The sequence below is a fragment of the Melozone crissalis genome, unplaced genomic scaffold, assembly GCF_028551555.1.
Source record: "Melozone crissalis strain CALT ecotype California unplaced genomic scaffold, PUWL_Pcris_2 ptg000063l_1, whole genome shotgun sequence".
Taxonomy (NCBI): domain Eukaryota; kingdom Metazoa; phylum Chordata; class Aves; order Passeriformes; family Passerellidae; genus Melozone; species Melozone crissalis.
Window position 1 is genome coordinate 12,054,626 of NW_026535841.1, and position 26,053 is coordinate 12,080,678.

Here is a 26,053-nt window from a genome sequence, read left to right on the forward strand (position 1 = left end):
TGAAGTACAGAACATGAGCCTAACAAAAACGTGACCGGTGTGTCCCGCTGGCTTTCATACATCAGGATTGCCGTGCTCAGGACTGTCCCAAGTGCTTCCTCAAATCCCATTCCACTGAAGCTCCCTCTAGCACTCAAAGGAGAAGGCAGGCAGTGCTCACACCTCCACCTGCCGCAGCACGGTGGCAGAGCAGCCCTGGGGTTTGTCAGGGCAGGAGAGGCAGGCAAGGAGAGCTGTGCCCCCACCCAGCATTGCTCCACTACCACCCGAGTACAAAAATACCCTTTATTCTGATAAAAACATCTGCAGTGGAAAATCTGTCAATGGGAACCTGGGAGCCAGCCAAGCACCCACTTGGTGGGTGATGGTTGATGCTGTGTGGGCAGGGGACAGGGCAGAGCAGGCCAGGGTGGGACTCTCTACATTGTTTAAAGGCATTTGGTTAGCAGAGGCTGGCTGGAGGTGGTGGGGTCAGGGAGGTGACAGGGAGCATGCCGAGATGGTGCCACCACTGAACTTCTGCGTCTGCACAGGATCAGCCCTGGAAAGCCAAAGCTCGGTGGTGCTTTGCCCAGCTCAGGGTTGAGCTTGCCCAGTTTAGGCAGGAGCCTGCTGTGACATCCCAGAGCTCATCCTGGCATCACTGACACCCACCACCTGGGACATGGCTGTGGGAAGGGGATGCTCTTCCTGCCCAGGTGCTCTCCCTAAAAATGTGCTGGGCTGTGATGCTGGAGCAGCCCTGAGGAGGGCTCAGCCTGTGAGTGGGTGGCTCACGATTTTTGGGTGCTCACCTCAAGCACTGCTGCCCTAGAGCCAAAGCTCAGAGGCTGCATCTTTCTCTTTCGTCAGTGGATGGGGAATCGGGATGCCATGGATATCCATCCCCAGTGAGCAGGTACCATCCTCAAGCACCACACCCAGGGACATTTTCCCATCCCAAGCTCACTCGGGCTGCTTTCTTTGCTTTTGCCTCATTTTCTCTCCTCCTTTGGGAGCTGGCACAAGCTGCAGATGGCAGATGGGAGCTGCCACCGGCCACCAGCTGGAGGAAGCGCGAGGGACGGCGTTGGGACCATGCTACATCTTGTTCCAGAAGGCTATTGCAGACATTTCTACAACATATACAACCGCACGGGACATTCTGTGTTACAAAGGCTTCCAAAAACATAAACCACCAGAACTAAATACATACTTGATGGCGTCGGGGGCTTTAGAGTCTTCAGGGACTAGGACGCAGTCTCTGGCTGGGGCAGAAGCGATGCAGTGTCTTACAGACAGGGGTGGAAACTGCAAAAGTTTCTTAAATTTGGTCAGTCTCATAGTGCTTCTTGATGGCTTTGCTCAAAAAGTCTTTCTGTGGGTTGGTTTTCTTTTTTTTTTTTTTGTTTACTTGTTTTTAATCTCATCCAGTGGCAAACTACAAGACTTCAGTGTACATTTAATGACACGACTGCTACATCATCTTGATTTTATAGCTATCTTTAATATCAAAGCAGCTTAAGCTGTTAATAAATTCCAAAGTATCCTTTTATTAAAATATCTAAAAGAGGTCTATAAATATTTTTTGTTTTTTTGTTTTTCTTTTCTAAAATTGTTCCCAGTTTTTCACATTTAAAACAAAGCCAGAGGGGTGGGGCGGATTCACAGAGAGGGGTCCCCTCTTTTTCACGGGCGCTTCTCTTCCGTGGCGCCGGCCACTCGTCACCTCTCGGTGCACACTGCATTTATCAAAATATATATATATGTGTGGGGTGTGTATATATATTTGGGGTGTCAGGGGGCTCAGAACTCCCACTCGAGGGCCTCCTCGCGGTTGGCAGCCCGCTCCAGGCGGTGGATGATGTTGTTGAGGTTGGCCATCTTCTCGTGGCGCCGCTGCACGCTGGTGCTGAGCCGGGGGCCGGCAGCCGGTGGCAGCGCCGGCGACACCGGCCCGGCAGAGGACGGTCCTGGAGAGGCTGAGCCGGTGAGGCCGGGCGAGGAAGCTGCCGAGGGTGACGTTGGGGACACCACCAAGCTGCAGCGGGACGAGCCCGCCGAGGACTGGGAGCTGTCGGGGTGTGGTGGCGGTGGCGGCGGTTGGGGTCCCCCAGCGGTGGCACCGGCGCGGCCTCCCCGCCGCGGGAGGCTGGGGGCGGCGGCGTGGGGGGCCGCCCCCCGCTCCTCGTGGGGAGGTCCGGTCCCTTCGGCCGCGCCGGCCGGGCTGCGTGAGTCCCGCCGGCGGCTCCAGCCGCCCGGATCGCCCTGCTCCTCCTTCACCTTCACGGGCGCAGCCGCACAGGGGGGCTCGCCCCCCACCAACACGGGTTTGTGGTCCTCGGGGTCCGAGTCGGGGCTGTGGGGGGCCCGGCGCCCGGGGATGGCGGTCCCGCCACTCTGCTCCGGGTCCGTGTCGTTGTCCTGCGCGCCCTCCACCAGCATCTCTCGGCGCATCCGTGACCTGCGGGACACAACCACGGAGGGGTGGCAACAACCACCCACTGCCCCATGCCACATCTCCAGCCAGTGGATGAACTGTCCACTGCAATGTCACCTAAGGATGAAACCTGTGCTGCTCCCCGGGGCTGGGCTGCTGTGGGGATGGATCCCGTGCTCCAGCAGCCTCCATAAGGCTCTCCCCCTTCACAGAGATCCCGCTCTGGGGTGAGCAGGTGAATGTGAGCATGGAAACCACTTTAGATGCTCAACATGACTTGGTCAAAGTAGCCAACACCACCTACCAACCTGGAGACCTCCAGTGAGTCTGCACCTCTCATCTAGGGAAGAGTGACATGGAAGGCTGGAAGGGGAACAGAGACACCCCCTCTGTGTCACAGCACCCCCAAAGCCTGGGAGTGCCCATACCTGTAGTTGTGGAACCAGTTGATGACGGTGTTGGTCTTGAGGTTGAGCTGGAAGGAGAGCAGCTCGATGGTCTGCTGGGAGGGATATGGCTCCAGCTGGTAGGCTTTCTTTAGGGCTTCCTTCTCCTCCGGTGCCAGCACCACCCGCGGCTTCTTGATCTGGAGCAGGCTGAGGTCCTGTGGCGGCGCGCTGGGGCTGGCGCACTCGGAGCGCGCGCTGGGGGACTCGCTGTCCGAGCCAGCGCTCATCAGCCCGTACCGGCGCTTCAGGTAGGCTGCAGGAGAGGACACCCAGCTGGCACCACTCGCCCCCCAGCCCAGGACCCCCCCTCAGCCAGTGGGATGTGTCACCTAACACAGCGGGGCCATGTCACCCCGTCCCTCACCCTTCTTCTCCAGCTTCTTCATGTCGCGCAGCTTCTCCACGTTGTGGGGGTCGTTGAGCCAGAGCTGCATGCGCACGAAGGGCTCCCTCCCCTTCAGGCTCAGCTTGTGCCACGGCTTGGGCCTGGAGAGGAGATCGGACACCGAGCCCTGCGTCAGGCCCAGGATGCTCTCCCCAAACAGCCGCTGGCCTGGCGGAGGAGAAGCAGAGGTGGTTAGCGGGGTAGAGCAGCGGGACGGGCGCTGCAGTCCCCCTGCAGAGCAGGTGCACCCCATTTCCCAGCCAGCATCCTCCTGGAATTCCCATGACCACCCACAGAGAAACATCTGGAAGGGGGGGTTGCACCTACAGGAACTGGGGGGCTGGATCCATGCAGTCTCACCAGCAGCTCCCAAAAACCTGGGCAGAGAGAGGGCCCGCACCTAAATTGTTGTCTGTCAGGACCTCCTTGACCTTCTTGGTGATGGAGTAGGTGTCCAGCTCGGGGGACATGGCGACGATCTCCTGGATGCCCATGGGGCCCTGGTTGTTGGGATACATCTTCCCACCCAGCGCAGGCGTCGAGCGGCTCTCGGGCTGCTGGTTCTCCTTGCTGCTCTCCAAGGCCAGGGTGAGGGGCTCCTGGCAGCCCTTCTCGTGCTCTGAGGGGCTGGGGGGCGGCGAGGGGGACGGCTGGGGCTCTGCCGGGCTGGCTGTGTGACACCAGGGCACAGGGGTCAGCGGGAGGGGACGGGGCAGGGAGCAGGAAGGGCATTTGGGGGAAACCTGTGGATTTGCTCTTTAGAGAAGAGGGATACCAGCCAAGCTTCTCCAAAGTGGGAGATGATGGTGGTGGAATAATTAAAGAGAGAAAATGCCACCAATATAACACAAAAAATCCAGTTATTGCTTTATGTCAGGCACGAAGCCCAAGGTTTTCGATGTGGCTTTCCTTTTATTTTTGTTTTAAATGAAGGAGGCTGGGGATGGAAGGGACTTCCCAGGATGTGGGTGCTAGTATTGGAGTTGGCAGGGACAGCTCTTCCCAGTGCTGGGGTGGGAGCAGGACAAACTCCCTGGGATGCAGGGGATGGACACAGAAGTGGTGGGGACACTGATGGCACATGGGGACAGTGACGTCACTTACCCTGGGAGGGTGTGGGCTGCTGGCTGATCCCCTGGCCCAGCTGGTCTGTCAGCCAGAGCTGCATGCGGATGAAGGGCTCCCGACCCTTCTGTGTCAGCTTGCTCCATGGTTTGGGCCGCGACAGCATGTCACTCACACTGCCCTGGGACAGTCCCAGCACCTGGGCACCACGCAGGTGTCACCCACTGAAGGTGGGCTGCACTCCCCCAGTGCTGGGAAGCCACCTGCCCTCCACTCCCCTGTCAGGGGACGGGGGGCAGGATGCCACCCGCTGCCACTCGCTGCCCCACAGCATGTCTGGACCCTCTGTCCCCAGCCATGGGTGCTGATGGTGGGCCCCCCGGGATACCCAGTGGGATGGGAGGCTGGTCCCCAAAGGGCTCTGTTTAGGGGACTGTGTACTCTTGGGGGAAGTGACACCAACCAATTAATGGTGGCCACTGGGAGACTGGGCTTGGGTCAGATCCTGAGGACTCAGAGTCCTCCAAGGGGAAACAGACCAGGGAAAAGGAAGACTCTGGAAGGAGCTGGTGAAGGCTATCAATGAGCCCCAGGTCCTGGGTCACAGAGCAGAGGGGACACCAGACCCCCCCTTCTCCAGGCTGGTACCTTCTCTCCGAAGATCCTCTGGCAGATGCCGTTCTTGGCCAACTTCTCCTTGACCTGCCGGGTCAGCTCCAGCGTATCCACCTCCCTGTACATGTACATCTCATACTGCTCCGGCGTCAGCGGCGGCACCGTCGGCTTCAGGGTCCGTGGCACGTACGTGGGGTAGTAGGACAGACGCCCACCGGCCGCCGGCTCCGCTCCAGCTCCCTCTGCCTTCATCTCCGACAGCCGCTGGGGCTCCTCATCCGCCGGCTGCAGCTCGTCCTCGTTGGTGCCGCCCTCACCGGGCTCCCCCCGCGGCCAGCCCCGGCCGTTGGCCATGCTGGAGTAGCTGGAGGAGGAGGAGGACAGCGAGGGCGACACGGAGGTGTAGGGCCGGCTGAGCAGGCTCCGCTCCGACGCCCAGTGCTGGTCGAAGTAGGAGCCGGCGTCGCCGATCTCCGACTTCACCTTGCGGATGATGCTCTGGACGAAGGCGGCGGGGGAGAGCACGGCCAGGGGCGTCTGCGGCGGGCCAGGGCTGGCCCCGCTGCCCTCCTCCTGCTTGACCAGGGCGGGGGTGATGTTCTGGCTGACGGTGCCCAGCGTGGAGCGCTCGGAGGGCGCCGTGTCCCCTCCACGCCCGCCGGGCCCCGACTCCATGTCCAGCAGCGCCTGCTGCTGCGCCTGCATCTCCCGCCGCGCCTGCTCCAGGATGCTCTTGATGGCATCCTCCGAGCTGCTGCTGCCCGCCCCGTTGGCCACTGCCTGTGATGCTGATGGTGTTTTGGGCTCCCCTGTAGAGAAAAGCAGTGAGGGCAGCCCCGAGGAGCAGCAGACATCGTTTACTGTGCGGCCACAACTTGCGGTTTATCCCAATCTGGTTTGGACCAGCAGCATCCACAAAGCAAAAGCGTCAACAGCCCCAGCTCAAAGCCAACTTCTTTTTTGATGATTGCAAAATAAATCCTATTACCAACAATGCGATAGACAAACATGTTTGTTTTCCCTGCCTGTTTTTTCCACCGTTGCCGTCTAATTTAATTCTCCGGGATTCTGCTTTCTCAGCAGACTACCTGTTTTAATGTATTTCATTTCTTGTAATTGACTGTGAGAGCAGCTGCTTTAATGGTTCCTCGTGCCAGATGGATCCTGAATACTCATTTAATCATCTGGTTTGGGGCAGGGGGGAGGAAAAAGAGTGCATCCAAAGTTTCTGAAAGCCCAGAACTGAACTCTGCTGCACAGGGACTCTTCCATCCCACACAGCATTTCCTTCCAACATGCCCTAAAATTCTACATGGATGTCAATGGGTGAAACACCCACAAAAAGCCAATTTTTGGGACGGGTGCTGCTGCCACAGGGCAGAGCAGGGACTTGACCACCCCCATGGCAGCACCTACCTCCCTTCTGCGACTCAATCTCCTTTTTTGCCTGCTCCAGGATGCTTTTGATGGCGTCGTCGGAGCCGGTCTCCGGTGTCCTGATCCGTGGTGTGATGCTACCTGATCAAAGAGGCAGGATAACAGCTTTGTCACCAGCGCTGGTTTTACAAGCTCCACTTGTATGTCAGGAAGTATTTACTGCTCCTCATGTTCGGTTATTTTTAGGGATGCTGGTTTGAAGACAAATGTCACTCCCGATTAGTCGCTACCGGAGCACAGGGAGCCCTGGTAGCCCTGGCTGCCAGCTCCTGCCTCTGGCACAGCATCTCCCACCACCTTGCTCATCCCAGCCAAGGGCACCCTCTCCCCACCAGGAGCAGAGACATGGGCACAGAGACCATGTCCCCATCCTTGGCACTGTGCCCTCCTGCCTGTTAATAGAAGTATTAATGACGGATCAGATCCAGGGGATAAATCAGAGCCCTCCAGGCTTAAACCAGCAGGTGCATGGACCATGGGTGTGCATTGTCCACTCCTGGTGTGCATTGTCCAGTCCTGGTGCCACCACGGGGACTCGAGTGACCCGCTGCCACTGCTGAGATGTGGCCAGCAGCCACTGTCCCCAGAGACGGGAGTCACCATTCCATGACAGTGCCAACGCCGCGCCAAGGTTCCGCAGCACTAAAACTTCATTATTTTAATGAAATATTCCCCAGCACATTGATTCATACAGCACAGACCAGCCTAATGAATAATTAAATGGCACTTGTCAGAATAAATGAGTAAAGCACGTCCGGGGATGCAGTTCCACAGCCATGGGTTGCTGTTAATTGCTGCCGTTTGCCAGGGCTCATCCCACCCAGCAGCCAGCTCCATCCCAGCAGGGAAAATCCTGGGGAACAGCATCCCAGCACATCAGGGTCTGGTGAGCAAGCCTGCCACGGCATGGGGCACCCCAGGGTGAACTGGGGTGCACTGGGGTGCACTGGGAGGGGGACAGGACCCGTTGTCCAGGGCCACCCCAACCACTCACCTCTCTGGCGCACCTGGATAGTCCTCAGGGCCAGCACGTTCTGCTCGTCGGACAGGAACTGCTTCATCTTGATGAACGGCTCCTTGCCCTTCACCGTCAGCTTGTGCCAGGGCTTGGGCCGCGCCAGGATCTCGCTGACGGAGCCCTGGGACAGCCCCAGCACGTAGTGCCCGAAGACCCTCTGCCCAATGTTGTGCTTCAGCAGCTGCTCCTTCACCTGGAAGGCGATTTCGGCCGTGTCCAGCTGCTCCTCCTCGCCGGAGCTGCCGGCGCTGCCCTCGGAGGGCTCGCCAGGAGGGCTGGTGGCACTGGTGGCCGGCACGGGGACGGGGTGCACGGTGCTGCTTTTGGACCCGAAGAAGGAGGAGGGGAAGGGCGGCGCCCCACTGCTGCTCTCGCTCTTGTAGCTGGGCACAGCGAGGTGGGGGGCCTTGGGGTCCCCTGAGAGCCGCTCAGCCCCCGGGAAGGGGGACAGCGAGAAAGTCCGGGGACCGTCAGGGGCCACGCCGGGGCCAGGCAGCGGCGGGAGGGGAGTGGGGGACGCGGGGTCATCAGCTGGGGCGTGGTGGGGAGATGGGTACGGCTGCTCCATGCCCAGTGGATCCTTCCCTGACTCGTCTTCGGAGTGATCCTCCTCTAGAGATGAAGGAGAGAGAGGGAGACACACTAGAGTCCCCCTGGCCACGGCTCAGGCACAGCCCTGCAGCCAAACAGCTCCTGCCTCAGTTTCCCCAGGCGACATCCCACCCCACCACAGTCAGGCCACCCACATTCCCACGGATATTCCCAGCAGGATGCCACAGAATCTAAGGTCCCTACCAGTGCTGGCCAGCAGACTGGGCTTCTCCAGCAGGTACTTCTGGGAGGGGTAGAAAGCCTCCTTCCCCAGCAGCAGGGCCTCCTCCGCCTTGGAGATGCTCTGCAAGGAGCCAGGGCGAGATGGGGACAGGCGGCGGAGGCACCGTCGGCAGGGCTGGCTCAGCCCGGCCAGCGCCTCGGGACGCGCCACGCCACTTGCCTGGGGCAGGCTGCAGCCAGCAGAGGCCACCTTCATCGCCTTCAGGATGCTGGCAGGGAGACAAGGGGGTGACATGGTGGCTGCGTCACAGCTGTGGTGCTGGGACACCAGCGAGGAGGCAGCCATGGGTGCCGGTCAAGCCATACCTCAGCTCGGTTTTGATCTCCTCGTAGTCAGCCTGTGCCTGCAGCTTCTCCTCCAGCTTCTGTGGAGCAGAGGAGGGGACTCCTTGCAGCCAGCTCCTGGTGGCCACACGGCACGGCTGGACCCATGTCCCCCACCCCTGGCATGGCAGGACCCGTGTCCCCCACCCTGGCACACCCCAAGCCCCCGCAGGCGCACCTCGATGGCCTCGTTCTTGGCGGCCAGCTGTCCCTCCAGCTCGGCGATCTGGGTGGCAGAGGACTCCTCCAGCTCCTGCAGAGAGCTCTGGAGGTGCTGCACGTCCTTCAGGAGCCGCAGGATCTCCCGGTCCTTGGCAGCCAGAGCTGCCTCCAACCTCGACCCTGAGCACATGGAATAGTTCACTTTGTCCTGCTGGGAGAGGGGACACTGTCAGCTCCCGGCCGCCCAAGGTGGGGACAAGGGCCACCCTCCCCGTTGGACATGTCCCTGCAGGAAGCAGGGCTCAGCTGAGTGCATTGGGGACATTGGTGACAGAGCCCTGGGGAGGGACAGACCTTCCTTGTGACCTTAAAGGTCTCCCAGGTGCATTTCAGTGCTGTGGGGGTGCGTGTCCCCGTCTCTGTGAGAGGCTGACAGGCACAGCCAGTTCTACTGCCTCAGGGTGGAAACACTCCTCATGCATTTTGGGTTTCCTCCCCTCAGGCATTTTGGGCTTGCTCCCAAACACAAAAAGGTGCTCCCTGCATCAGCAGGGTGTTCCCAAATGCAGTGGGACGCTCCTGGCTGTGACAGATGCTGCCGGCCCCAAAGGATGCTGCAGGCCCCAAAGGATGCTGCAGGCCCCAGGGCTGTCCCTGGCCCTAAGGGGTGCTCCTGGCCCCAAGGGCTGTTCCTGAGGGGTGCTCCTGGCCCCAGGGATGCCCTCACCCCCGTGGTGCCCGTCGGGGAGCAGCAGGCCAGGCGCAGGGAGCTGTTGACGGCCGCCAGCTGCTCCCGCAAACTCTCCACTTCCCTCTGCGCCGCCTCCGCCCGCTGCAAGAGAACAGAGCAGGAATCACACCAGGCACTGCAGCTCATCCCACCCCACACAGGGCCCAGGATCTGCCCCAGTCTCTGCCTCTCCTGAGCATCCCACTCCCACCTCCAGCATCCTAAGCCCAGCCCAGATAATTAAGCTCCCCCCATGTATTTAAGGTCCCCATGTCCTAGCACAGTTCCTGATCCCAATCCTTCAGCATTGGCTGCAGACCATCTCCAGGACATCATTTTTTCCCACCCAAAAGGGAGGTTTTATTTACATAAATTGTTCTTTAGACCTCTTGTATTATCCACATGCACTTATTTGTACCTACATTTTCAGAATTAAAAAAAACACTAATTAAGAGGAGTGGATAAGACCAAGAGAGATTTCAACGGAATCTAACACAGGAACAGTGGGGGTTGTGTCCTAAAACACCCGTGGGAGGCTGGAGGTGACAAGTGCCAGCTCCAGCAGCCAAATGGAGCCTGGCAGAATCCCAAACACACCCTTGACCCCATACATGGGGCACGGGGTCCCACCAAGGGGAGGAAACTGAGCCCTCCTTTGTAGGAATTCCCAATCTTGGTGCCTGTCAACCCCTTATCAGTTTTGGGGACAGACACCCAGGCCACACAGATGCCTGGGGTGCATGCATCACCCTGGGCTCTGCAGGGCCAACCCCACCAGCCCCTGCCCAGTCAGCTCCTGGCTCACCTGGTTGGCTTTCTCAAGGTTGGTCATGATCATGGCCACTTCATCTGCCCTGAGACAGGAAACAAGAGGTGTCAGAGGGTGTGGGGGCACAGACACAGCCCAAAGCTGGTGGAAATTACACAACTTTCAAAATTTTTTTACAGCTTTAATCAGGGGCTTGTTTGCCTTTGCCCAGGGGGAGGAGAACTGAAGTTTCTCCTCAAAAGACTCCCGGGGAAGAACTGGGAGTAGCCAGGAGATAACAGGAGATAAGCGAACATTAACAAACATTTCCCCCCTGGTGGGTCGGAGACACCTGGTCTGGGAAAAGATCGATAAGAGAACCCTAGGATGAGGACCCAATTAACATCGAAGGTGAAGGAATTAATAACCAATAGGAGATGGAATACTAAGGATTGCGTCATTTGAGATCAATGAATGTGAATTTCTGTGGGGCTTTTATGTACTAATAAATAAAGGTCTGGTACAAAACCAGGCGTGATTGAATGATTTTCACTTCGTAACCCGGGCATGAGTGGATGAAACAATTTCTGTTGCACATCCCGGCCAGAATAAAGCAACACCTTGGCTCTCCAACACTTAAAAGATGTTGTTGGAGAGTTTATGTTTCTCTCACAATTTCGGTGACACCACAACTCAGGATGTTCCAGCAGGGGCTTGAAGTACCTCAGCTCCTCAAGCAGCACCACGGAGATGTCCCAGTGCTGCCAGAAGTGGCTCAGCTCAGCTCTGAGCACAACCCAGCCCTGCTGGGAACTTACTTGGACGCCGCTTCCTCGTCGTATTTACAGCGCAGCTCCAGCAGCTCCGTCTGCGTGGCCTTCAGCGCTGGCAAGAGGAAGAGGAGGGTGAGCTGTGGGGTGGGGGCCAGGCCCTGCGTGGTCAGCAGCCCCTGTCCCGGCCCCACTACCTGCGTGGAGCACTTTGATCTTCTCCTCTGCCTCCCCCAGCCGAGCGGCCAAGGTGACCTGAGCTTCCTGCAGGCCCCTGCGAGAGACGGGCACCAGGGATGGACCAGGGATGGAGTGGGAGACCACCGACCCCACAGCCCCCCAAAACCACACAGAGACCCATCAGAGTCCCCTCCTCTACCCCATCACTCACTGAAGCCAGGAAACTCCCACCAGTGGATACCAGGATGTGTCCAAGCTGTGTTACCCCTCAGTAACATGTTTAATGTTTATTGCCCCAAGTGTAAAAAAAATTCACATTGGGTTGAAAATGGTCCCTGATCCCTGAGGCTGAAACCCCTCTGAGGGGGGCATGGCAGCCCACCCCCACCTGTAATTAACTGGAGGAGAGGGAAGCAATCAGGGCAAAGTTATTCTGCATTATTTATAGCCTGCACTTGCCAGGAACTTACTCGCAGAGATCTGCAATTTAGGGTTTAAAGATTCTTCATTTGTTTCCCTGGTGCAGCGTGTTAAGGAATAACAATGAAGGCACCAGAGCATCCGAATTAAAAGGTCATCTAATGAGGTTCACACAGCGACCTGGATTGAGCCCACCAGTCCGAGCAAAGCCATGAGCCAGGGATTCCGTGGAAGGGGACAACAGGAGGGACCTGTCCCCGCTGTGCCTGTGCCTGCTGCTTCCCCAAAACCACCCGGGATGGGGATGGACAGACAGACAGACACTGGGAGAGTCTGGTGTCAGATTTCTGAGCATGATGTGACCGCTCCCAACCAGACAGCAAAGGGAAGGAGAAGATGGATGGATGGATGGATGGATGGATGGATGGATGGATGGATGGATGGATGGACGGACAACCCGCTGCAGGAGCAGGGAGAGAGCCAAGCGTCCTCACAGCGCCCCAAACCCACCCCATTTGGGCTCCCACGTACTTTTGCTTGTCTGCCTCATGTCTCTGCAGGGGGGTCTCTGCGCCGGGCGCTTTGGCTTTGCCGTCGGGGCCGGGCAGCGGGGGCTCGGCTGCGGGCGACCTCGCGTCCCTGCGCTCTGCGGGGACACAGGCACACACACACGGCTGCGGAGGGGACACAGCGGCGGCCAGGGGGCAATCCTGGCCCTGCATGCCAGGGATGCTCCCAGGGGCTGCCCCTGTCCCAGTACCTTTGGTGCTGCCGAGCTCCGGGTGCTTCTTCCAGGGCCGGCTGAGATCCTTGAGGGGCGGCGGCGGCTCCGGCTCGAGGCGCTGCAGCTGCTGCAGCCGATCCTCCAGGCTCCGGGCAGCCTCCAGCACAGGAGCGGGGTCTGCGGGAGGTGGCATAGGCGGTGAGCAGTGGGATGGCTCTCCAGAGGCCCTCTCCCACCTCCCTGTGCTGTGGGGACATCCAGCGTCCTGCCTTGCCCAAAGCCATGGGGACACGCCAGGTCCTGAGTTTCTAGGAGGCGTGGGGACATCCTGAATTCTGTCATTCCAGGAGCCATGGGGACATGCCAGGTCCTGCTTTTCTAGCAGCCATGCGGACATCCTGCCATTCCAGGTGCCATGGGGACACCCCCCTAGTCCTGCCTTTCTAGGAACTGTGGGGACACACCAAGTCCTGCTTTTCTAGGAGCCATGGGGACATTCTGAATTCTGCTATTCCAGGTGCCATGGGGACAAGCCAAGTCCTATTTTTCCAGCATCCATGGGGACATCCTGCCATTCCAGGAGCCATGGGGACACCTCCCAAGTCCTGCCTTTCTAGGAGCCATGGGGACACATCACATCCTGCCTTTCTAGCAGCCATGGGGACATCCTTCTATTCCAGGAGCCATGGGGACATCCTGCCCTTCCAGGTGCCATGGGAACACCCCCCGAGTCGTGCCCTTCTAGGAGCCATGGCGACACGCCAGGTCCTGCCTTTCCAGGAGCCGTGGGGACACACCAAGTGCCTCTTTTCCAGCAGCCGTGGGGACATCCTGCCATTCCAGGAACGTCCCTGCCTTTCCCTGCCAGCCCCGCGACACGGAGGGACGGGCTGGGGACGTGGGGACATCACCTCCCCGGGCACGGTGGCTCCTGCAGGGCTGCTTTGGGCACAGACAATGGAGGTTTGTGCCGAGGTAAGCAGGTGCATCCGGAGCCGTCCGTCTTCCCTCTGTCAGCATTACACCATCATTAGCTGGTGTCTGCTCAGCGGGGTGTGCCATTATGTCTCCCAGGGCTGATGTAATTATACATTGACATAATTAACCCAGCAAGCCCATTAAGCAGGCCAGCTAAAAATTCATCTATAATTATTTGTTGTGTGCATGCTAATGAGTCCATCTGCACTGCCATTGTACAACATGAACAAATTAATTTACAAGTCTGGGTTTTTTAATAAGTTCAAGAAAATGCCTCCTATTGAGCCAGGTTAATGTAGGTTTGGAGGATTATTTTTTTTTTTGTTGGGTTTTTTTTTTTCATGGAAAAGAAGAGGAGAGAAAATAGATTTGAATTCTCCAGGGTCAAAAAGTTAGGCAAACAGGGAAGTGGGGTGGAGTTGGGCATGCTACCGTACGGCACGTGGCAGGCATCCAAGGGTAAAAGATAATAACAGTGGGTGGTGGAAAAAAATTCCAACAACTGGCTGCCTCCACTCAGAACGGGACACAGAGCAGTTCTGCTGCTTGGCAAGCCCCTGGCTGAGATGGAAGAGGGATGAAGGGGGTCAAACATGGGATTTGGGGGTCAAACACAGCACCAGACGATTTTGGGGGTGAACCCGCCCAGAAGATGCAAGATTTGGTCCATGCCAACGTGGATGCTCCTTGCAAACAAGAAATGCCAAGGCTGTGCTCCTCCAAAGGGGATTTGTGGGTCTGTCTGTCCCATTGCTGCCATCCCACACCATCACACCCCACAGCATCCCCCCAGGATTAGTGACTGCCAGACCAGAGCATCCTCCACAGGGAATGTTATCCCTTCTTTCTGCTGGACATCACAAATGAATGGATGGAATAAGAGGTTTGTGCCATGAGGATCCAGAGGCAGATGCTGAGTGCTGTCAGCTTTGTCACTGAAACAGGGACGTGGCTCCAGCTGGGACCCTCATGGGGATGCTCACGGCATCCCTCAGCTTCTGGTGTGTCTCACTCAGCTCAGCATCCCCCAGGCTGGCTCCCCACCCAGGGGTGTGGGGTGGCAGTGATGCAGCACAGCCCCAGCCAGCCTGGATGCTCCCACAGCCATTAATAACTCCATAACAACATGAGGGGAGATAAGGATATGGATAATTAAACCCTGCACTCCGGGGGCTGCTGGGATCCCCCCTGTCCCCCCCAGCCCTGGGGGTGCTGGCAGGAGGCTCCGTGCCAGCCTGTGAGCTGCCTCCATGGAGATAAACACTGGGACAGGCCCTGTTTGATCCACACCAGCAGCTCCTCCTGCCTCCAAGATGAGAAATAATATGGGAAAAATGCGTCTGAGTGATAAAGCACCAGGGATTTTCCTCGGGTCAGCATTTTCCTTCCCATGAGCTGCAGCCCTCCGTGTGCTGTTCCCTGTTTGGAGCTGCCAGCCTGGGATGGAATGGTGGGAGCAGCGCTTTGGGAAGGGAAGAACAAACCTTTACAACAGCCAGGGCAGCGCAGATGCCAAATTCCTGGCTGGAATAACTGCACTGAGCTAATGCCACACTGCCCACCCACTGGGAAACGCCATCCTCGGCTGTGGGGCTGGCTCTGCCACCACCTGTGAGATATTGGGGTGTAATCCCTTCCTCCATGGATCACATCTTCCACTGGGACAGGTTAGACCTGACACTGGCCAGCAGCACAGATGGGTGACACGAGGGACACGTGTGCCTAAACAGGACCTGAGGGCATCACTCTGGGGCCATAAATATATATTTATTTATTTAATATATATAAACTGCATATGTAGTGGGTGAGGATATGAAGCGATAGATCAGCATGCCTGAGAAACAGTGTGTCCCTGCCCTGGCACGCTGATCTATCCCTCCATACCCTCACCCATTATATTTGCAGTTTATATATATTAATTAAATAAATAAATACAAATATAAGTGCCACCACTAGCCGGCGTCATTGGCCATCCTTTAGTGGCAGTGCTGCAGCAGGATCACAGAATCACAAAATATCCTGAGCTGGAAGGGACCACAAGGATCCAGGAGTCCAAGCCCTGGCCCTGCACAGACACCCCAACAATCCCACCCTGTGCGTTCCTCAGAGTGTTGTCCAAGTGTTCCCAGAGCTCTAGCAGCCTCAGGGCTGTGCCCATTCCCTGGGGAACATTCTCTCTGGGGGAGAACTTTTCCCTGATATCCAACCTAAACCTCCCTGACACAGCTCCAGCCATTCCCTGGGTCCTGTCCCTGCTCACTGAGATTGGAGCTGTCCCTGCACTGCCCCTCCTGAGGATGCTGTGAGTTGGGATGAAGGCTCCCCTCAGTCTCCTCCACACTGAACAAACCAAGTGCCCCCAGCTGCTCCTCAAATGACTCCTCCTCCAGACCCTTCTCCACAGCTCTCCTTTGGTTGCTCACTAACAGGGACAGGGGCAGCTCTGAGCGCTCCTCACCTTCTCCTGAGCAGACGAGCACCTGTATCCCTGGGCATCACCAGCTAATCCCGGTGCCAGGGCCATGCTACCCAGCCCACCTTCCATGCTGCTGCCGCCTGGCTCCAGGAGGAGCACAGGTCACCCGTGGTGCACCCATGGGACACCTACTGCACCTCCATAGTGCTGTCACCTCTCCTCTGCCACCCCATCCCAACCTGCTCCAACACATCCAGCAGCGCCCTACGAATCCCTCCACGAGTCAAAGTCAGCCTTAAATCAAATCATCCCCAACAACAATGACATTAATTATGCTTTTAACACATTTTACTGCTTCCCCCCCTTCCCTTCACGCCACATCTGTGTGAACAATATCCAAAAGATTTACGGTTTTCTCCCGTAATTACAGACACACAGCCAGCTCACTTATCAAAATACTTGCTGAGCAATCAGGCTCCGTTACAGTCTCTGCCAGAGATTTGTGTTGACAGCAGCCATTCAAAGCAAAAAATGTCGAATCAGGACTTATGTGGCGCTTGGAAAGTATTCCACAAAGAGTTTGCCTGTCGAGAGACATGCGGACATGGAACAGACGGGGATGAACCGCGGGAGGGAGGATTTGGGGTGCAGGAGAGGAGCCAGAGATGCTGTGGAGAGCAGAGAGAGGAGAAGGAGGAGTGCAGAGAGCTCAGGGAAGGAGTTTTGGGGCGTGCATGTGTGTGTGCATCCATGTGCAGGCGGGAGGAGCCGGCGGGTGAGCGCGGGGAGGTGGGGAGGGAAGATAACTGGGTTCTGCAAGCCGAGCTGACATTTGGTTCTCGTAGCACAGGAGAAAATTTAATGAGGACAAAAATATGTCTCCCTAATTCCCCTAAGAAATCATTAAAACATTTTGTTATTCCTAAATGTCTGGAAAATGAATTAGTGGCCCTGCAGGAGCCTTTCCGCGCGTTTTCAGCCGTTTGCAGCTCTCAGCCCCCGACGTGCCGGGGGACGCTCCGTGCCTGGCGCACACCAAATCCCCCAAAGTGGGGAGCAGCAGGAGGGGGCTCCCAGCCTCTCACCCATCCCTAGGACCAGCTCTGCCAACACAAACCTCAGGGCTGCCCCGTGCCTCAGTTTCCCCCTCCCAGGACGGGGTGACAGAGGAAGGATGTCCCCGTGGCGGTGCTGCGAGCCGGAGCTCGGCCGTTTCGCTCAACTTACCGTCAAACAGACAAGTGGGAATAGCCGCAGTGTTACTACACGGGCTGAGCAAATGTATTCCTTTCCTAATGTCAAGATGCATTTGGCTCAGGGGCTGAAACACAGCGATGGCAAAAGCTGCTTCCTCTCCTCTCTTCGGCTGGGATCTCCAGAGCACCATGCGCCGGCCGCGGTGGGCGACGCCAGCCGTGCCAGGGACGGTGCCAGCTGTGCTGGGGACGGTGCCAGCCGCGCCAGGGATGGTGCCAGGGATGGTGCCAGGGATGGTGCCACGGTCCTCGCTGGCTCCTCTGGGCACCGGCACGCGACTCGTTAGGCAGCCAGGTCGCCACCACGCTGCTTACCTGGAGCTCCGAGCAATTGCGTGTAAACGCTCAGGAAAGCCGTCTCAGCCTCCTTGCTGCTCTTACTAAGTGCAATCACCTGCGGGGAGAGGGAAAAAGGGGTCAGGGATGGGCTTGGAGGGAGGAACTGGCCGAGCTGGTGGGATCAGCACCACCACAGCCCCACACGGGTCCCCCCGGCGCGGCTCCGTGCTCCGCGCAGCCGTCGCTGCCTGTGGCCAAACTCCTCGTGCTGCTGCCATGTCACGTCGCCCTAAATCATTGATGTGCTCTGAGTAAATGAAAATTATAATTTAATGTCGGCGCTTAAATAAGGAATAAAGAAGCGCGCCCGCTGTTGTGCCCGCCGGGCCGCATCCGGCGCGCGGCCTCGCCCAGAGCCCTGCCAGGCTGGTGCTGGGGGTGGAGGGGATGCTCACATTGGGAATGGGACACATCCTCCTGTCCCTGTCCCCCTTGGCTGTTGGGGTACCACAGTGCTGGTGACACTCATGCCAGCCTCATCCCAATAACCCAACAACGTTAATCTGCTGTGTGTTCCCATCCAACATTTATGAGCATGAATCATTTACTCCCTTTAATTTTTCAAGGCACAAGGACACCTCGGGGCAGGGGCTGCTGCCCACCAGGTTCCTGTTGGTTACCCCTCACATCCAGCCCCACCTGGAGTGGATGGGATGGGGCAGCAGAGAGACACGAGGGCACAAGCATCAGGGATGGAAATGACCCATTCCCAGCTGGAAAGAGCCAAATTGGGCACTCACACCAGCCAGTGACGGAGGAAGAGGTGCCCACCCAGCAGACACACTGTTATGACAGGGAAATAATCAATTAAATTGCTCTTAAGCCACCGATGGGCTAATTATGAAACAAAGCCTGAACTTTGGGCCTCAGTCTGGTGGCATCTCCCACACTGGAGCATTTCCCCCTCCTGTGTGCCAGCAGAGCTCCTGGCTCACCCCTGCAGCCCGGATTGCCACGGCTTGTCATTGCAACCCAAAGCAAACGGCTCATTTGTAATCCAGCAGCCACCTGAGCAAGCCGCCTTCTCCTCCGGAGCTCGCAGGCACTGGAGCACAAAGATCATTTTTCTATTGTTAAAATTGTATAAGCCAGGCTTTTTATAGCAGCTCGTACACAAACCCACTTTCTCAGCACCGCGGCTCCAGCAGAGGAGGAATTTGGGGGCTTTTCTTCGGCGTTCTGCAAAAATGCTTGGCTTCAGGGTGCTTTAAAATAATAATAGTGAAGAGGGAAAAGGAGGGAGGAGGCAGCCAGGAGCCAGCACTGCCTGTGTGCTGGAGCAGGACAGATCCATGCCTGATGAATCTGACAGTGGGGGATTTGTAGGGATGTGGCATCTGCCCTGTGTGACCTCCCCATTCCCAAACCCTTTGGAATGCACAGGAGTGGAGCAGGAACATAAAAGGGGCCATGGGGATGCCTGGATCTCTCCCAGCTGCTCTGAAGAGCTGCATCTCCCCTGAGCTGGTATCAGCCAAAGGATGCAAAGCAAAGATCCAGCCCAAACGGTCTCCATTCCCTCTCCATCACCCCGCGTCTGTCCCTGTGCACCCCCAATCCATGCCAAACCAAACCAACTCCAAACCAAGCTGTTTGCACTGCATCTCCTCCCTCAAGTCACATCTCAGAGACAAAGCATTTTCCAAGGGGAACCCTTCCCTCTCCTCAGCAATCCCCGTGGAGGTCTGAGCACCCCCGTTGAGGGATGGGAAGGAGCCTGCAGCATCCCCTGAGCTGGCTTCCAGCACATTCCAGCCCATGTCAGTGCCAGGGCAGCACCAGTGTGAGCAACTGGCACGTGGTGAGCCAGACACCCACTCCGCTCTTCCACAGTCCCACTAAACTTGTAGGAAATGTCAGCAGAAAAAAAGATATTTAACATTTTCAGTGATCTTTTCCAGATGGGGGATAATTTACTCAAATGCCAGGGGGAGATTCTTGCTGGAGCAGCTCTGAGTCCCACACAGGGATGGCTCACCCAACATTGAAACTGCTGTAATTCCTCACACAGCACTGAATAAACACCTGGAAAAAGCTCACAGCATCCCTAAAATCAAGATCTTATAACAAAACACCTAAATTCTCACTTTTTCGAGGTAGAACCAAACCCTGCATCCGCATCCAAGAAAGCAACACCTGAAAACATGCTGAAAAGAGGAGGAAACGGCTAAAAGCGGGGGAGCTGGGTTCAGGTCAGGATGGCATCGCTCCCATTCTCCCCGTGAGTGACACAAACCCAGTGCCCACCTGCAGAGCCCTCAGTGCCCGCTCTGAGCGAGCTCTGCCTGTGCATTAAACACCCAGCTATTCTTCATTCCCGTTTTTCCCCCTGCACAGCACCCATGGGCTCAAGGTGAGGCTCGGCACGGGATCGCCGCCGTCTGATAAATTACATTTCCGCGCCGGGTCCTTTTCATGGCTGGTGACTTTCCAGCAAAGCAATTATCACTGCAGAATGCGTAATAGCCTAATTAATTACTATTGTCAGGCTGGCCTCTGTGCCATGATTATACCTTCCGAAGCCAACTTTTTAAACATTTGGAAGCAGAAATATTATTATAATTGAGTGACAAAAATGGTAAAACTCCCCCGGCGCTCGGAGCGTCTGAGCATCCCCGCTCCAGAGGCGCGGGATCTGCGGAGAGTTTATTCTTGCATCCACCAGATCAAGTGCAGGATAAGTAGTGGGTTATTTCCATCTAAATACTGGTGGCAGTAAACCACAAATGAGCTCTTTTTCAGCGTGGAGGAACAGCTGTCGGGGGAGAAAGCAGCAGCAGAGACCCCAAATGTTGAAGAAAAGTGATGAAAAAGAAATTAATTCAAGGCTTCGCTGTTTTTTTCTTGGGTGTTTTTTTTTTTGCTGATGTGTAAAGAAGTTGGGGAGAGAGAGAGAAGGTGGCAAGGAGGGGGAGGTTGGGAAGGAGGCGCTGTCCTGGGTGATGGGGCTGGACCACCACGAGGAACCAGACACGTGTTGGGGTCCTTCGGTGCCTCTGCGTCCAAACAACCCCTTAAATCCACCAAAATTGTGCACAGAGCCATTGTGCACCCACAGATTCATCCCACGCCCCCACAGATCCATCACAGACACACACAAACCCCTCACACACATCCACAGACCCATCAAACACTCACAGACCCATCACACCCCTGTAAACCCACTGCACACCCACCCAAACCCATCACACCCACCCAGATCCCACAGCATCCCCCCACTCCCACCATTCCCCCAAAGGCAGGAGCAGCTCCCAAGATTTTCACAAGGCCAAAAAGCAATTCATGTCAAAAAGATCAATAATATAAAAATAAAGCCTGAGAATTCTAGTTAAAGGGAACATCACAGAAATATGTTGTTCACGTCCATGATTCGGAGATTAAAAAAAGAAAAGGGGGGAGGAAAAAGAAGAATCAATAAAAGTTCTTTAGATGATGTTACTTCTAATGAGAAATACACCAAGACTGCTGCAAATAACTGCTTAACGGAGGAAAAAAAATGCATTAATAATTTACTTTCTAAAGCGCGGGATCCCGAATGAGAGAAAATTGCTGCTGGTTCTTAATTTTGTTGTAATATTGCCTGACAAGTTCAGTGATGTTTTGGCAAAGTTCTCGAGAGCAGAGACGGAGAATACTCAGTTCATTAGGTTATTTTTCCTCTCTTTTTTCCCACATCATCCTGACCCTGCTGCCTCTGGGAGAAGGTGCCCAAGCTCTTTCCTTCCTGTGCACCACAGAATTTCTTGGGCTGAGCACCCACACCAGCAACAGGGAAAATATTTCCAGCTTATCCACCCTCCCCACCATAACTTAATCCATGTTTTTTCACTGACTATTCGAGCTGGTTCTTTCCTTCTTTTTTTTTGTTCTCCCAATTCTTTTTCCCTGAATTTATTTTTTTAGTGCATTTGCTGACAGTTGGCAGCTCTGAACCATCTGCCACCACCACAAATCTCAAAATCAAAGTTTTCAGCACCCAACCCAACGAGGAACAGGGCTGATTTCTGACCACCACCAGGAGAAGGTGCCACCTGGGCAGGTTAATTCCCAGCAAGGATTTCTTGCAATCCCCCCATAATTATTTTGCATGAAAAATATTTTCCTGGAAATTTACGCTTGTGAAAAAATATTTTCTTGCAAAAATAGGGAAAATTGTGAGGCTGACAGCAGTGGGCCAGGTTGGTGTGGGATACAGGCAGGGATGCTCAGGCTCTGCATCCTTGGCATGGATTAAGGGGGTGATGAGGGGGTTCCCATTGATCCCCAGATTTGGGATGCAACCAGGCTGGCCCCGCACCCCAAGGATTGCAAAGTTTCACCTCCCACTTAGCAGAACAAAACTTTTAATTTAGATGTTTTCATCTATCTATCAGAGTAAAAAAAAATAAGTTTAAAATAATGACTGTAATAAATGAAGGTAATTAATTGTAGTTTGTTCCTTTACTGTCTAGTCAGCTTAATTTTACCTTTTCATCTAATAATGAGAAAATAATTTTTGTGCTCTGAGGGTTAATGATATGTAACTGCAAGAGCTGCTAATTGCATGTTGCAAACTATTCATCAAAATCCCCATCTGCGCTACTTGATTATGTTTGCTAAATTATTGCTTTGAATTATCTTTCATAAAGCAACTTTTGTAATTAGCAGGGCTTTCGCTCTGCTCTTTTCTCCGGCACAAGGATATTCAAACTTTGTCCCTCTCAAGCTGTTGCCATTAAACTGCTTTTGGGGAGAGAAAGGAGCTGCCCTTTAGTTGAAGAGGGGGGAAAAAATAAAAGCTGGGTTTATCCTCTGTGGTTACAATTTCTTCTAGTCCTGCTACTCCTTCCTTGTGTAAGCGCCTAAATATTTAGGAGATGTATTCAGGAATAGGAGAGAGAAAGGGCCTAACAAGCCCATCCAGGTTAATATTTAAAAATGATTTTTTTTCCACTTTTTTCCTTCCAATTTAGAGGAAGGAGCAGGGGAGGAATGTTTGCCATCCATCACCCTGAGTTTACGGGGTGATGCACTCAGCTCTTCCTGCCTAATATTCATGGGGAGAGAGGAAAAGTGGGGTTTGAGGGGGAAATATATGGGATGGGAGTGCTGCAGGTTTTCAAAAATTTGAAAAATAGGAAAAAAGACACGAAAAAAGGAAAAAAAGAGGGGGAAGGGGGAAAAAGGAAAAAAGAAGGAGGGAAAGGGAAAAAAGGGGGAAAAGAGAAAAAAGGTAAAAGCGGAAAAATGGAAAAGAGAAGAAACAAGGAACAAAGAGGGGAAAAGAGGGAGAAAAAGAAAAAGAAGAAACAGAAAAGAGGAAAAAGCATAAAGAGAGAAAAGAGAGAAAATAAGAAAAAGATGAAAAGGAGGAAAAAGGAAAAATATTTGAGAAGAAGAGGAAAATAGAGAAGGATTAAAGGGAAGGGGAAAAATGATAGGGGAAAAGGAAGCGGCAAAGGGGAAGGGAAAAGAGGGAAGGGAAAAGAGGGAAGGGAAAAGAGGGGAGAAAGGGGAAAAAGGGGAAGAACAGAGTCCTGATCCCCCTTAACCCTGGCTCCAGGAGCAGCAGCACCTCACTTGTATCCACCCTGCACCGCCTGGCACCAAAGCAGCCCAGAAACCCAACATGAAGGCAGCAGAATCCACTTTTTTTTTTGGGCTAAAACCCCCCAAAACCTCCTGTGGAAAAACCCCCTGGTGGGAGGAAGGAAGGTGGCAGAGCTGGGTTTGCAGCTGCTGCTGGGCTGGGAATTGCATCCTGCGCTCCCTGACACCCCCATAAATCCGGAGCCACTTGGGCGGAGGGGCCGGCTGGGCTTCCCGAAGGACATTGCTCACGTCCCCGGAGCGGATCTAATGAAGACTATTGGAAAAAATGCAGTATTTAAGAGACTGAAAATGTATTCCTATTGTTATCACTCTCTTTTTATGTGTTTATGCACAGTGCATCGGAATGAATCAATACTGGATTGCTCTATAAATAAATGAGCATATCAGTAAACCCAGTAATAAAATGAAGTGATGAAAAATATGGAAATCAGCCACATTTGTGTAAATCCACTTATTGTTTACTTTAATATTTTCCTATGCAGCTCCGTGGCTCCGAAGAGACAGATTTAAAACCAGGTAATGCTCAGCAGATGACAGATCCTAATGTGTCGCTGCTGGCGAGCTCGGAACACCAGCAGCTCTCCAGGGGTTTCCATCCAAGCACATTAGAGGAGCACGGGAGGCAGCCCCTGAAGAAAACACTGAATTGCCAGGGAGAAAAGAGGTGTCCTGAAGTGCCATGCATCAAGGGCCAAAGCCAAGGCTCATGTCGGTGTGGAGCACCTGGCTCAGGATGGAGAAGCCTCCCCTGGCAGCATGGTGGGCTGGGACCACGTTGTCCCACCCCAGTGGCTTGGTTCCTCCTCAGATCCCCCACTGCAAGCTCATCCTGGGATCCTGGATGTGCCACAGCCCCTCCACAGCATTTCCCAGTTACATCGAGGCATTTCCCAGGCACGGCATCTCACTGCGCTTCCTGGTCACGCTTTGGCGACTCCTGAAAACGTCATGGCATCTCCAAACCACACCTGGCATCTCCAAACCACACCTGGCATCTTCAAGCCACACTTGGAACCTCCTGGCCACACCCTGGCACCTCCCAGACACATCTTGGCCCCTTCTGGCACCTCCCAGCACTGGTGGCTCCTTGCCCTGCCTGGAAGCTCTGTCCACTCTGTCCTTCCCAGGGCTCTCCCCATTTCAACCCCCCAAGAGCCAACAGGCTGGGAAAGGCCTGGGATCATGCCCAGGGCCGTGGGTGGCGAGGGCAGGTCCTGATCCTGTTGCCCAGCTCCCCTCTGAGCATTCCCCACAATGCTGCCAGTTTTCCCTCCCACCCAGCCAGGCTGGTAGAAACACCCCTCCCCACACAGCCTCCAAGAAAAGCTATTTTAGAGTTGCTCTTTTTTTTTTCCCTCCCCCCCCAGCCTTTCTCATCTTTTTTTAATTCATTTTTTTTTTCTAACAAACAACCCATCTCCCCCCATCTGGGCTGCGAGCTGGGTGCCAGCAGCTCCGCGCCAGGCGCTCAACGTTTGCTTTTTATAAACGCCTCGAAACCCAAAATTCCCTCCCGCGCTGCTGGGATGCTTCCAGGTGGATACTGCATCCAGCAGGATGCTGCACCCCCCTCAAGGAGCCCCTTTCCTACAGCTCTGCCCACCCAACAGAGCTACCAGAGGTGGCAAGAGCCAGAAATCCCCAAACCTCAAGGTTAGGGGCTAAAAATTTGCCTTTGTGGCCAGTTAACTTCCCTTTTGTTAGTCACTCACATCTACAGCTCCCAAAAATCTCATTGCTGGGGAGGAAAATCCGCTGTCCTGCCGAGTTAATTCCCAAACAGCAGATCTCCTGAACCTGAGGTGCACTTTTTCCTAAATTCCCAACTGAGTTCAATTAAATGTTTATGAGACTCTGTGCTTTCCTCCCACCACCCTGCCAGCACCATGAAGCTCCTTCTGGAACAAAACCAAAACAAAAGGTGGACAAAAACAACAAGAAAAATAGGGGAAAAATAAAATAAAGGGGGTTTAGGAGGGCTGGAGTCTGAATTTGAGGAATACAATTCCCCCGGACCAGTTTTGCTCGGTGTCGCGCTGGCGGTATCGACAACGGGGTTCACATGAATAATTGAAGGAATTCTGTATTCCCCGCAAAAAGAAAAGGCAAGCCGAGAGGGCTGTTGAGATAATCAGGAGCTTGCTAATCAATATTCTCAGCCCCAGCCTCCTCCTCGCTTCTCCAAAAGGAGCAGTGCCATAAGCTCATCAGTAACTGTAAAAAAAACATCGCACTCCGAGTGTCAAAATAGTCAAGCACAGCATATTGTATTGCCAGATTTCCCTCCCGGTCCACCTCGGTGCCAGATTCCATCCATCAGCAGGGAGGGAAGCCGTCCAAAGATGACTTACTTACGCTTAAGTGTTCATAAATAAGGTTTTTAAGATATAGATGGCTTTTTAATTTTGGTGGAATGTAGGGGGAAAAAAAATAAAATCGAATTAAAAAAATGACGGGGCGGATGCGGTGGGGAGAGATCTCTTGGGTGCTGCCTGGTAAATTCCACAGCCCAGGGGATGTCCTGGTCCTTGTCCAGCTTGTACCAGGGTGAAAACAGCTGGAAAAAATTTAGGTTGGCACCATAAACTGTGGCAAAAGCTTTGTCTGGTGGGGAGATACGGCAAGAGGACGTATTCCCGCTATGGAAACCTCATTAGACAGACTCTAATTACTGCCCTGCAGTTGGGGGGAAAGAGACAGACACCATAAAAACCTGGGCGGGGGGGTGTCCATTAATTGCTTTTTGATAAATTGGGGGCTGAGGTGCTGCTGGCCGAGGTCAGGAGGTGCCTGCCTGAGGCTCAGCTGTGCCCCAGGCTCTGGCTGCTGGTGATTCAATCCCATCCTGCTCCCAAAACGGGCATTTTTGGGGCAAATTTGGTTTGTGATGCAAGGAGCCGCCTCCCTCTTTATCAGCAGCTGGTCCTGACCTGCAGGACTTGCAGTTTGCTCCATTTCCACCTCCCAGCAAAACCTCAAAACTCCCATGAAACCAGCCCTGCACCCCAGCAAGGTGGGGATTTAAGCTGCCTGAATCACAAGGGATTTGGCTCTTTCCTCTCTGGCATCACCAAAAGCCACCTGGCTGTGCCATGATGGGATGTGGGCCAGGACACTGGGCACAGTGGGACAGCAGCCCCCTCTGGCCATCCATCACCCCCTTCCCTCTATGTAAATCCCTGATGCCAAAGA

General features: G+C 54.9%; 1 protein-coding gene across 3 annotated transcripts in view; it reads right to left on the bottom strand.

Moving 5' to 3' along the window:
• Positions 1 to 346: 346 nt before the first annotated feature.
• The window catches only part of CUX2 (cut like homeobox 2), a 61,431-nt gene continuing 35,724 nt past the window's right edge, over positions 347 to 26,053 (bottom strand). For 2 of the 3 annotated variants that reach the window (XM_054288587.1, XM_054288586.1), the window contains exons 2-19: positions 17,246 to 17,324; positions 12,317 to 12,457; positions 12,088 to 12,202; positions 11,154 to 11,230; positions 11,005 to 11,071; positions 10,244 to 10,292; positions 9,436 to 9,540; positions 8,725 to 8,916; positions 8,529 to 8,587; positions 8,184 to 8,431; positions 7,365 to 8,000; positions 6,350 to 6,451; positions 4,967 to 5,742; positions 4,358 to 4,517; positions 3,654 to 3,923; positions 3,233 to 3,421; positions 2,848 to 3,121; positions 347 to 2,443 (exon numbers count right to left, since the gene is read on the bottom strand). In XM_054288587.1, the coding sequence (XP_054144562.1) occupies positions 1,786 to 2,443; positions 2,848 to 3,121; positions 3,233 to 3,421; positions 3,654 to 3,923; positions 4,358 to 4,517; positions 4,967 to 5,742; positions 6,350 to 6,451; positions 7,365 to 8,000; positions 8,184 to 8,431; positions 8,529 to 8,587; positions 8,725 to 8,916; positions 9,436 to 9,540; positions 10,244 to 10,292; positions 11,005 to 11,071; positions 11,154 to 11,230; positions 12,088 to 12,202; positions 12,317 to 12,457; positions 17,246 to 17,324 (4,197 nt within the window). In that variant the 3' untranslated portion in view covers positions 347 to 1,785. Of the gene's footprint in view, positions 2,444 to 2,847; positions 3,122 to 3,232; positions 3,422 to 3,653; positions 3,924 to 4,357; positions 4,518 to 4,966; positions 5,743 to 6,349; positions 6,452 to 7,364; positions 8,001 to 8,183; positions 8,432 to 8,528; positions 8,588 to 8,724; positions 8,920 to 9,435; positions 9,541 to 10,243; positions 10,293 to 11,004; positions 11,072 to 11,153; positions 11,231 to 12,087; positions 12,203 to 12,316; positions 12,458 to 17,245; positions 17,325 to 26,053 lie in introns of all 3 variants that reach the window. The other variant, XM_054288588.1, reaches the window with a different exon arrangement.